This window comes from Arachis duranensis, chromosome 4 (genome assembly GCF_000817695.3).
Source record: "Arachis duranensis cultivar V14167 chromosome 4, aradu.V14167.gnm2.J7QH, whole genome shotgun sequence".
Taxonomy (NCBI): domain Eukaryota; kingdom Viridiplantae; phylum Streptophyta; class Magnoliopsida; order Fabales; family Fabaceae; genus Arachis; species Arachis duranensis.
This window is the reverse complement of record NC_029775.3, coordinates 115,969,905-115,982,270: the sequence shown is the minus strand read 5'-3', so window position 1 is coordinate 115,982,270 and position 12,366 is coordinate 115,969,905. Positions and strand designations below refer to the sequence as shown.

The window sequence follows — 12,366 nt, the reverse complement described above, 5'->3', positions numbered from 1 at the left end:
ATTGATTATATCATCATATCTCATCTTAACAAAAGTGAAAAATTGGTAAAGGGAGATATTTATGACTCTTGTAATTTCCACATCAAGATGATTATCTTCTCATATTCTAAGACATTGGTTAAGCCGACCTCACTTAGTGGGACAAGGCTTTGTTGATGTTGTATTCTAAGACATTGGTTAGGAAATTAAATAAACCAAAATTTGTAGTATCATCAAACCAAAGTTTTAAAGCTTTTGATATACTGTAATTAATGCATTTGCATCTACTAAACACTGCTAAAATGCTAATGCATTACAACTGGTTGAGTGTTACTGTTTGCATCATTGACCTATAATAATTTAATAAATGAACATTTTCTATTGTCACTTTAATTGTCCCACTTTCTGAAATGTCCCTTTAAGCTTTTCTTTGATGATAAGGGGACCATAATATATACATAAATATAAATGAGACAAACAAATCCCTTATGGATATAGAACCTTATTTAATTGGTTATGCATGCAGAAGACAACAGTTCCAAAGATAAAAAGAAACAAAGACAAAAAGGAGGAGATGTAGCAGCAGATGATGAGTCTATAATAATAACAAGTGACATGTTAGTGGAGATTTTGGAAGAATCAATCAGAACAATTTGGCGTTTTATAAGAGCTGATAAGGATGCATCTAGCTTCACACTTAAATCTGCAAGAGAAACTCATCAACTCATGCAACTACAGGATCTCTCAGATTCACAGCTTTTACTAGAAATTCTAACAGATCTTCAAAAGGTAAAAAATAATAATAACAATAATAAAACTTTTAATAATTAAAGCCACATATATAGTTTTTAATTATGTGGACATGTAAATTAGTTTTTCACTTCACCAAGTTCGATTGATATATGACTTTAATTTCGTCATTTAATTATAATAATCATGTTTTAATTTGCAGCATCAAACATAATGAGAAGGATATCATTAATATTTATTTAGGTGTAAACTCAAGTATAGTTAAAAATTATTAGATTATTTAATATTTTTTTATTAAATTATTATTTAACATTTTTTAACTATTAATTTCATATGAAAATAATTATACGTGAATGTTCAAAATGTACTTATCATCTGTTTTTCTTAGTCAATATTAAATAATACATGTGATAAATGCTCCAAATGTATTATATAAACTTTTCTAATACTAAAAAAATGAGAGTTTGTTCCAAGTTATTTGGGTCGAATAATCTACTTAAAAGTTTAGTTTTTATTAAAAAAAATGATTTCCTTTCTTTATAAATTAAAGGTTGTAATTTCAAGTCTAGTTATTCCTAATATAAATTTTTAGCACTAGAAGAGTGAATTTGTTGGTGGTTTCGGTGTATATATATAGGTTTGGTCTTGAGTTGTTGTTCTTTTTTTAGTGAAATGATGTTGTTTTGGATTGGCAGAAGGAAAAGAGACTGAGAGAGGTATTGAGGAGTGAAAGCTGCATATTGAAGAAACTTAAGAAGCATGATTATGATGAAGATGGGACAGATCAAGTGCTTTATTTTTTCTCTCAAGTGGATATGAAATTAGTTTGGAGAGTGTTGAACATGTCAAGAATAACGACTGATCAACTAGCATGGTGTCGTAGTAAATTAAACAAGATCACTTTTGTAAATAGAAGGATACATGTTGAACCAACTTTCTTGCTTTTTCCTAGTTGATCTTCATCATTCATATTACTACTTCTCCATTTTTTGTTAGAATATATATGGTATTATTATGTCATAGAAACTTTGATCTCTTCTATTTTTCTATTCCATGCTTTAAAGGGTAAATTTGAGTAACCAAAAGGATAGTAATTAGTAGGAGCTTATGTAACCTAAATTGGATGTGGTAATAGTACCGTTCAACTAATGCCATTTCAAGTTTAAAGATGCATTGTAGCTTCAAGTACAAAAAATAAACATGTTCTTGAGCAAGATCAACCATAAAATGTTACTATAGTTACAAAATTAAGATGTCCTAAAAACTTTATTTAATCTAATAGATTTAAAGTTATGAGATTACAACTTAATATAAGATGAAAGCTCAATTTGGTTTTTAGCAGTTTAGGAATTTAGGGTTCGATTAGAACACTAATTATAATGAAAAAATTAAGAATAAAGTGACAAAAGATTTACACTTTAGACATATTATTTTTTAAAGGGTTACGTACTAAAATTGTCCCTAAGGTAAGGGGCGAAAATCAAATTCGTCCCCGAATTTTTTTTGCTATTAAAATCATCTCGAACGTTCAGAAACACTTTAAAATCATCCTCAAGTGCATTAAAAAATTTTAATTACAATTTTGCCCTTGAATCCTTTGACGCTTCGTGTTTTATTCCCGCAAAAGGGTTTCATTCTCTGAGTAACGTTACACAAGAAAAAACTGATCCTTCACCTTCAATGATACCCTATCAGAGTGAGGGCTGACCTAAGGAGTAAAAGAGTGGGAGAGGAGCTCGTTCTCGTGGCAGTCATCTCGAATCAGGTACGTATACAGCATTTGTTTCGGTTTTTTGGAGCTTGAACTTAATAATGTGTCATGGGTATTTATTGGTTTACAAATGGGAGTTGTGTGTGATTTTTGTCTGTAGGTTTTAGGTGATGGGAACCTTTAACCTGACTATCTACCATGGTGGTAGATTTGGATATGACAATGGTACATTGGAGTATATAGGGAGACAAAGGACAGTGATCGAAGATATTGATATGGATTGCTGGTCTGTTTTTGAGACATATGCTGAAGTGGGACAGTTTGGGTACACAAAGAAAAAGATTTCAGCTTTCTGGTATAAGGACCCAAGTTCTGAATGGTTAGAGAAGGATATGAAGTTATTTGAGGGAGACAAAGATGCCATTGAGATGTGTAAAATAGCGGGAAAGAGGGGTCATGTTGAGCTCTATGTGGTCCATAAGGTTGAGGATGCTGAAGAATTTTCCGAAGTAGGATTTCTTGATGGTTGAGGCCAGGGTGAACAGGGTCAGGAGGCGGAGAGGGATGATGATTTCAGTGGCTAAGAGAAGGGGGTTGAATCTTAGCCCCCTTTTTCTTGCTAACACTTGCTGGACTTAGAGGAGATTTTTCTGTTTTTAGCTCGTCCTTAGCCACGAGACATTTTCATTTTGTCTCGTCACTTGGCACGAGACATTTTTTATTTTTTATCTGAACAGTAGAAACAAAAGTGAAGTAGGAGAGAGTGAAGATTACACCCAGATATATCCTGGTTCAGCTGCTAAGTGCAGTGCAGCCTACATCTAGTCTCCATCACAACAATGATAGAATTTCACTATAATCATCCAGATTACAAGTTGTAAAGTGCTAACCCAACTTACAAGGGGATTCCCACAGAATCATGAAATACAACATAGATGAACAAAGGAACTCTAAGACATCTATGGCTTTTTCTTTTAATTTTGCACTCTCTGCCTTTTTTCGCTCTATGGCTTTTTCATACAAACCTCACTGTTTACCTTTTTTCCATGAGACTCAAGACATGACAAAATTAAACAGAAAAATTACAAAACAGAAAATATTGAAGGAGAAGAAAATCTGTAAGCTTAGGTAGCTATGAGACTTCTGTGCCTTGCACTCTCACTTTCTTTCCTTGAATCAAACCATGACTGTTCACCCCTTTTATAGAGAAGTGAAGCCTTCACAGTTGAAACACACACCCGAGCTTAGCTTCCTTTCATTCAAAACGAACCGGTTCGGCCACGGAGAGAGAAGAGGTAACTAATGCAAAAACCAACATGCAAATACCTCTAGTCCTTCCTTGGTCATCACTCTTCATCAATCCGAGCGCTCCATCCTTGGCTTCCTCTCCAAGATGGATTTCTGGCCCTTGATGCTTCATGATGATGATGACTTCATCTGCTCCAATCTCTGCTTCTTCCATCACTTCGCCACTCTAGCTACTTCCTGTGGTGGTTATGCAGAATCAGAGACAAGCCATGCTTCCAAGATCTCACTTTGCTGGCCGAATCTTTTTCTTTCTTTTTGAGTATGAAGGATCCAAGATTACCTCACCAAATCTTACTACATTTGGTGATTATCTCAGTCACAACATACTTTTGGTTTTCTTTTCCGTGCCATCATTAACTTGATGGTCTTGATGCATGCAGCTTCTTCTTTTTCTTTTTGGTAGCTCCATGTAGCTTCCATGGACCGGAGAAGAGAAAGAGATGAATGAGAGAGAGAATAGAGAAATTATGAATAGTGGTTAATGAACCAAAAGATAAAGAATAAAAGTGAATTAATTTCCCTTTCTCTTTGCTGACAAGCGTGTAGCTTTGGTGCTTGCAATCAAATCAATTTGTCAATTTCTCTCTCATAGTTCCCATGCAATAAATGATAGTTAAGTATAATTTGAAATCCAACACATGTTTGAATTTTTGGATCCGTTGAAAGCAATCTTGCTTTCCTCTTCTTTGTTTTCGGATCATGCAAGAGGAAATAGTATCACATATAGAATTGAGCTTAGTTACAACAATCATTTAATCTGGCCCATTTATAACATTTTCTTTCCTGGTGGATTTGGTTTCGGATCAAGCATAGGAAGCTTTCATCAAAATCAAATATGGGCTGAGTTGCAACAACATTGAGCTTGGCCCTTTAATACAACAATTTAGCCACATAATAGAAAACATGTAACAAGGCTGATTGTTGGTTTTAATTTGGGCTAGCAACATTTTATTTTCAGGCCCAATTAAAAACCTGCATCACAAAATTAAAAAATTAAGTTAATAATTTTATAATTAAATATTTTAATAATGTTTGTTCATCATCAAAATTAAATTAGAGTTTTCCAAACTCATCAAGGGACAATGATGAAGAGGTATATAATCAGAATCAGTTGGTGATTTTCCAGGGTGAACAGGGACAGGAGGTGGAAAGGAACAATGCGGAGAAAGTTAACAAGGGAGATAAATTGAACCCGGAGGAGCAGGTTAAATCGAATAGTGACGATGATAGCGATGATGAGGATTTCATTCCATTTAATGGTGAGGTTGACAGTGCAGATGATGTGATGTTTACAGACAGTGAAGAGGAGTACGATGATGAAAGCGGATTTGATAAAGTAAGAGGTGGGACGGATGGTGATCGGGTTGATAAAGAAAAAGGAATTGCAGGAGGTGATTTCAGTGATGAGGAGGTCCACCAAGTCTAAATCATCGTCTCAGCCCCAACCAGCCACCACCTCATCTAAACCCAACTCAATCCATTCCAGGTCCAAGCCCACATCATCCTCAACTAGGCCCAACAGTCCACCAGCAGGTACTCTCCACCGAAGATCCAAGAGAAAGTCCACCAGAAGCACCACACAGCAACCATCAGCACCAAAGAAGAAGGGTGCATCCACCTCCAGCCAACCAGCCAGGACTGTCACCTTTAGTCACAGAATTCTACTTCATGTATCTCCAAAAATGTTGAGGCTCATGGCAAAACTTTCACCAAGACTTTGGGAAAAACTTTAGACTATTGTGAAAATCTGAGTTTTGTGCTGCTATTAATATACTGTTGATTGAGTAGGCACAATGTTTGTGACACTTTTTTTTGTTTATTTGAAACTTACACAACATAATTTATGATTCATCTTTCTTAGTGAGCAACAGAGTTGCTCTAGGTTTCTAAATGTCCTAAGAATCCAGCTTTTGTTGTTGTTTTCTTAAGCCTAAAGACTATATTTTGTTCTGTGTCCATGTAATGGAATTGATGGTGACTGAAGTTTCCACCTTTTGATGTTATTTTTCTATGCTTATTAATGAATTACACATAGTTGTATTTTGTGTAATATTATTCTGGTTCTGTTTAATGAATTTCCACCTTTTAGTTGATATGCTGTAAAGTTGATTAACACAACTCTTCAGTCACAATTTTCAGACTAACAAATAAATTTTTCTTTCCAATTAATTGTCAAATTACAACGACATCATTTCATACACATAATTAATCACCAAAACCCTAAACCAAACCCACATGTTCATTCAAGACCCAGTACAACTCAATTTACATAACTCAAACACAATCAAACAAATCCAAACTGAATCCTAAATTCTCTCCTAAATTCATCAACCATACTTGAACGGCATCACACATGCTACCCCTGCCTCTGATTGAACCAAATCTACGACCAGAAGCAAAATAAAACAACCCATCCAACCGTCCCTAACACTGCAACAACCTTGAACTTCCACTCAATGTCCCCCACTTTTGCTTTCAGCGCCGCAACTTTTCTCTTTATCCTTGCAACATGAGGATCCTCACTATCTGCTTCTGGGTCTGCCTATCGGAAGAAATCACACTCCTCTTGGATCTGCAGTAACCCACCAGAGTCAGTGCCCAGAACAAATAATACATTGCCATCACCCACCTACAAAAACTTAAAACCCTAACCTCATAGTAGACACACCCCCAAAATCGTCGCCCAGGATTGTTCTTTGTTCCCGAAATTCTAAGCACGGGTCTCTCCCCATGTCCACACACAAGCCCCCTCTTCTGCACAGACGACTGTGAGCTCTCGGCAGCCATGGCTCCACTCACCTTTGCAAGCCCTAGCTCCTGCTCTGTTTCGTTGGTTAGGGATGACTGCTCTGATTTAATTCCAACCCTCCTCAAACCAATTATTTATAAAAATAAATAAATCAACAAATAAATTAACTATATTCATTGAAAGCTCCAACAGACAGTAACGACTAAAAGGGAAAAAGTGTCCAAAAATTTTGTTTTAAGGAGGGAAGGATGACTTTAAAGTGTTTATGAACGTTCGGAATGGTTTTAATAACAAAAAAGGTCGGGGACGAATTTTATTTTCGCCCCAGACCTTAGGGACGATTTTCGTACATAACCCTTTTCTAAAAGAAAGTACTAATAAAGACCTATAAGATAACATATGTAAATATATAACTTTTAAATTAACTCTTATAATTAGGATAAATAATTTTAATTTAAACTAACTTGTCCACGTTTGTTATCCTAAAGAAATTTATTCGTACTTTTTTTTTAAAAACTAATCTGGCCGAAATATAAATATTTAGGATTTATTTATCATTTTACTCAAATTAAATTTTGGATTTTTAATATCCCATTGAATTACAAGTTTAAACATTTTCTCTTTAAAAACCTTAACAAGTACCCTAACAATGTTTGTTATCCAAAATACTTAAATATCAATATGATTTTAATTTGATTTACTATATTTAGTTTATATTTTATATGATTTTGGTTTTAGACAGTGGTTTATTTTATCAGAAATAATTTGTTTGGTTCAGACCCAATTGATTATATTTAACCTAAACTTTTTTTTGGTAGTAAACAAATTTAGTAGTCAAATGCTACTCATTTTATTGAATTGAATTGTTTTTAAAAAATGGATATAGTTTTTGTTTTTTCGGCTGGGGGGTTTACATAGCAGGATTACTGTTTTTGTTTAGTGAATATTTGGGCTTACATTAATAAAATAAAGCCCACGGCCCAAAACCGTATAATAAAAGGTTATCTAGGGTTTTGGCAGCCATCATCTTCATTCTTCATCGTTCAGAGAGTGTGTGTGTGTGTGAAGAACAGAGTCATCGGTGACAATGGTTCAGAGGCTCACTTATCGTAAGCGCCATAGCTATGCCACCAAATCCAACCAGCACCGTGTTGTCAAAACCCCCGGTACTTTCTTTCTTCTCCTCTTTCAAAACCCCACCCCAAAAAAATTGGTTTTCTTTTTTTTTTTCAAAATTTTCTGATCTGTGTTTTTCTGTTTTGTTTTGAATGATGTTTGTTTAGGTGGGAAGCTGGTGTACCAGAGTACGAAGAAGAGAGCAAGTGGACCAAAATGCCCTGTCACCGGAAAGAGGATCCAAGGGGTATGTATGTTTGTTAATCTATCTATGAATTTGTTCTGAATCTTAATATGCTTGAAAATGATGTAGACAGCGAGATCCGATGATGTTTGTTGATGAAATTTGATGATTTTTTTATAGTGATTTTTATGTTATTATGCGGTGGATTGTTTTGTTGGAAGCTTAAATTGTGTATGCCTTGTGTTTGTTGAAAGTCCCCAATGGATGAAGCTAGCTAATAGGAACTATTATTATGTTAAGGAGCATTTCATGAACGCTTCATTAACCATTTCAGATTATTGTTATTTGTTTGATACAACTGATTTCCCTATCCGAAGCTGTGGTCAAATCATCAAATTGATTCATTGAAATAAAAACAAAATTCCATTGAATACATCTTCGATGCACCCATTTTTTCTAGAGATGAGTGCTTTACTTCTTGCTTGTTATCTTGTTAACTTAAGTTTCCTTCAAATAATGTCATCTTTTTCATTTTCTTTTGTCTTAAGGCATAACCCTAACTTGGTTGTCGTGGGTTGTGCCAATTTATTTGTGTTTTAAATGGCCCTGTTTGTCTCTCTATCCCTTTCTGGTTGATGAAGTAGTAGACTTGCATTCTGTATAGCACTGCACCTGCTCCTGTTATTATTTTCTAACGCAGACTTTATATGTAGATTCCCCATCTGAGACCTGCTGAATACAAGAGATCTAGGTTGCCTAGAAACCGCCGCACAGTGAACCGCGCCTATGGAGGTGTCTTGTCTGGAGGAGCAGTTAGAGAAAGGTTTGTCCTCGAAAAAGATTCAATAGATTTTACTTTGCGTTGTTTTGTTTTATTTAGAGTAAATAATATTCATGGCAATTTAATCTTGGTGTAGGATTATCCGTGCTTTCCTTGTTGAGGAACAAAAAATTGTGAAGAAGGTGTTGAAGATCCAAAAGGCAAAAGAAAAGCAAGCATCAAGGAGTTAAGCTGAGTCGACTATGGATAAAATATTAAAACCTCTTGAATTTCTGTTAAAATTTTGACGTTGGATTGTGTTACTGTTAACTATGAATGTGGAACTTTATTTGAAGTTTATTTTATGGATTCTTGTGCGTTTTGTTAGTTAATTTTTCAGTTTCATACATTATCAGGCTAATGCTTTTCAAGTGCATATCTTTTTAAGGATCCCTACATATAGAATAATTACGAATTTGATATTTTCTTTGAGATTCAGGTATTATCCTAATCATCCATTAGACTGTAGTCAAAACGATCTGAATTGAAAGAATCCCGCCAGGGAGTACAATGTGTACAGGAAAAATATTACTAATTTTTCAAATACAATACACTCATGTTATCTAGAATAATCATCTGGGTATTAGGGGTCTTTATATTTCCTCAAATTGAAAAGGTACACGATAACATTAACAAGGGGAGTGGATATTATGTGGACACTTTGTTACAGCATATGAGGGAGTAGCAGTAATTTAGCAGATGTACTGCACAATATGTTGCTAATTATCTTTGTCAAGTTGGAGCTAATGGGCGTGGCCATGATTGGGTTTTGGGCTTGGATCACTATTTTTTTATGCAACAAGTCAAAGATAGTATTAAAAAAGAAATGGGCTAATGTGATTTTGGATTTGTTTGGGTAATTTGGTTTTTTAATTTCTAGAAAATGTGGCTAAGTTTTTATAACTGACACCACTAATATCTTCTCTCATATCTGACCCTAAATCATTATAAAGCTATTTTATATACCATTCTTATAAGATACATCTCCACACTTGTACGAGTTGTACCTACATTTCATATGAGTGTCCATGTCCACTTCTGTACACAATAATATAGTAATTATAAATATTAAAAATATTAATAAAAAAAGAATAATAACAAAAAAATAATATACAAATTAATATCTTTATTCTGATGAATAAAAATATAAATGAAAAAAAATATTAAATATCTTTATTTATTTATTTTTTAACGTCTTTCATAAATATTATAATAAATTGCGTACTCATAAAGATTTTATTTATATTATTAATATGACATATGTAATGTTTAAAAGGAATTTTCTATTTTTATAGTTCATTAAAACTATGAAAATTTAAGTTATATAAATAATTACTAATAACAACATAATAAAGGGTAACATTCAAAAAATAATAAAAATATTATTTTTTTGTCTTAAATATTATTTTTCTATCTTATTAGTAACATACATCACATATTTATTTATTTATTTAGGTTAAATATCAAAACAATGCACTGCATCTTTTTGTTTTTTTTATTCATTTAACAATATACAATCCCTTCCACTTTATGAGAACATCATGACAAAAAAAAGTTAGAGAAGTTTAGCCATATTCCCAAAAAATTAAAAAACCAGATTACCCAAACAAATCTAAAAACACATTAGCCCATTTCCTTTTTAATGCTTATCTTTGACTTGTTTTACTTCACAACAAAATTTGTTTCTTGCATAAAAAATAGCGACCCAAGTCCAAAACTCAGTCATGGTCACATACACAAAAAATATATAACTTGTTCATTAGTCCCAACTTGCCAAAAATAATTAACATCTCATTACATTTATTAATTTTCTTATATAGTATATCTGCAAAACTATTGCTATTTCCTGATATGCTGTCCCATCAACTAAATCTGTAAACATGGATAATTCAAACATGTTCATCCAACAAGGTGTCCACATAATATCCATATATGTGGATGTTTAATGCCATCCACACTATAAAACTCCCCCATTAACAATTGATGTTTATTTAAAGGAGAATATATACGAGAGTACCAACAAATGATATCATTATACGTTGGTGTAACTTAGAATAAATTGATATTATTATTATCTTGGGTTTTTCTTTTAGTAATTCATTGGTGTCATTTGTTCTAACTACATGTTTATTGTCTTAAGTACCAATCTAATAGTGGCATAGTTGATTCTCTTTCCTTAAAAGTTTCAAGGATACCTTGGTAGAAGTTAACAACTTAACATAAGGTTTAAATTTTAATCATCCATTATAGCAACAATGTTAGTAAAAACAATCATGTACTACGCAAGTGGAAGAACTTTTATCTGATTTTCATGTCAACACTAATAGTGTTAATTACATTGTATTTGCGGACCAACTTAAGAATTTGTCGTTAAAAAGAGTCGTAAGTTTCTAACTATTACTATTTATGAAAAATTAAACGTTTTCATGTCAAGAATGGGATTCGAACCCATGCCCTTTCGGACCAGTACCTGAAACTGGCGCCTTAGACCAACTCGGCCATCTTGACCTTTGATTTTAAAAAATTCACAAAAGTTTACTTAATTGCAAAAAAATAAACATGCTCATAATCTGAAATAACTCATGATACCTTCTTTATTTTATTAGTTTAGATTTCTTCTGCAGCTGTGCATGTAGTAGAATGTTTCACACACACACACCAATGAAATGCAATTTGCACATTAATATACATTGTGCATACGATATTTTAACCGTAAAAATATAATAATGCGTAATTGCTACTTGCTGGACAATATTGAACACAGTCATTTATTTTCAGTGTCTCAGAATATTTTGAATGTAATTTGCTCATTATGCTAAATTTGACGGCTATTCAGGTAACGTTATGTTATCAAATAAAATTCCGTTTACCTAAAAACAGTTAAGTTCTAGATAAGATCGTATTATATATTTATAGTGTGTCATTATTACCCTTAATAGCGAATATAGTATTACGTTACCTTTATTATTATTATTATTATTATTATTATTATTATTATTATTATTATTATTATTATTAGGATAATTTACCTTAATAAAATAATTAAAGACGAAAATTACACAAATATTTTTAATAGAGTTTGGTTATACGTTTATCTTAATTAAATTTGTGTAAATCGAATCAAGCAGATTTAATTTATGCACAAAAATTTGCAGTCATGTAAATCGAATTAATTAATTCGATTTAGTAGCGTAACAGAGAGAAATATAGGTAAATCAAATTACCGAAACTTGATTTACAGAAAACAATTTTTATTGTAAATCGAATGCACCTAATTTAATTTAATTTTTGGGTTGTCTATTTAAGGTTTGAATTGCCTTCATACGATTTACATTCACTCATTCTCTCTTTTACACATGCAAGAGAGGGTTCAGATGGTAGAAAACGACAAACTTAAAAAATGAGGGTCATGGAGGACGATCTGGATCGTATCTACTGACTAGATGGAATTGTCGTCTATGTTGCTAGCAACATCAATGAAGAGGTAAGTACACAAATCTTTTTTTCTTCATATTAGATTAATAATGTTAGCAATTCTTTGTAACTTAGTGTTTTTTTTTTTTTGGTATTTTTTGTAACTTAGTGTTAAGTTAAGAAATTAACTAACATAATTGATGATGACAAACATTAATTTTATTGAACCAACTACCCAATTAGTTTTGATGATTTTGGTTGAGTGATGCAGGCCAAAACCAATACACAACAGCAACCCAATTGGATGAAATTAGAACAAAGATGGTGGGCTACAA

At 32.9% G+C, this 12,366-nt stretch overlaps 2 protein-coding genes and 1 non-coding gene across 6 annotated transcripts in view; 2 read left to right on the top strand and 1 right to left on the bottom strand.

Moving 5' to 3' along the window:
* Positions 1–1,824, top strand: part of LOC107486723 (uncharacterized) — a 5,925-nt gene extending 4,101 nt beyond the window's left edge. For 2 of the 4 annotated variants that reach the window (XM_016107289.3, XM_052259850.1), the window contains 2 exons: positions 506–768; positions 1,425–1,822. In XM_016107289.3, coding sequence (XP_015962775.1) covers positions 506–768; positions 1,425–1,685 — 524 coding nt within the window. In that variant the 3' untranslated portion in view covers positions 1,686–1,822. Of the gene's footprint in view, positions 1–505; positions 769–1,424 lie in introns of all 4 variants that reach the window. The other 2 variants (XM_016107286.3, XM_052259851.1) reach the window with 2 other exon arrangements.
* Positions 1,825–7,518: 5,694 nt separating this feature from the next.
* On the top strand, positions 7,519–8,949 carry LOC107486724 (60S ribosomal protein L34). Its single transcript, XM_016107290.3, has 4 exons — positions 7,519–7,663; positions 7,781–7,860; positions 8,511–8,620; positions 8,715–8,949. The coding sequence occupies exons 1-4, from the start codon at positions 7,585–7,587 to the stop codon at positions 8,806–8,808; spliced, it is 363 nt and encodes a 120-aa protein (XP_015962776.1). The 5' UTR covers positions 7,519–7,584; the 3' UTR covers positions 8,809–8,949.
* Positions 8,950–11,044: 2,095 nt separating this feature from the next.
* On the bottom strand, positions 11,045–11,125 carry TRNAL-CAG (transfer RNA leucine (anticodon CAG)). Its single transcript has one exon. It is a non-coding gene; the product is annotated as a tRNA-Leu (tRNA).
* Positions 11,126–12,366: the final 1,241 nt, after the last annotated feature.

Excerpts from the sequence above, each read along its gene's own strand:
- LOC107486724 (XM_016107290.3), top strand. The coding sequence starts at position 7,585 with ATGGTTCAGAGGCTCACTTATCGTAAGCGCCATAGCTATGCCACCAAA. Across the intron at positions 7,861-8,510 it reads CCGGAAAGAGGATCCAAGGG|ATTCCCCATCTGAGACCTGC; the intron begins GTATGTATGTTT and ends CTTTATATGTAG. Across the intron at positions 8,621-8,714 it reads GGAGGAGCAGTTAGAGAAAG|GATTATCCGTGCTTTCCTTG; the intron begins GTTTGTCCTCGA and ends ATCTTGGTGTAG.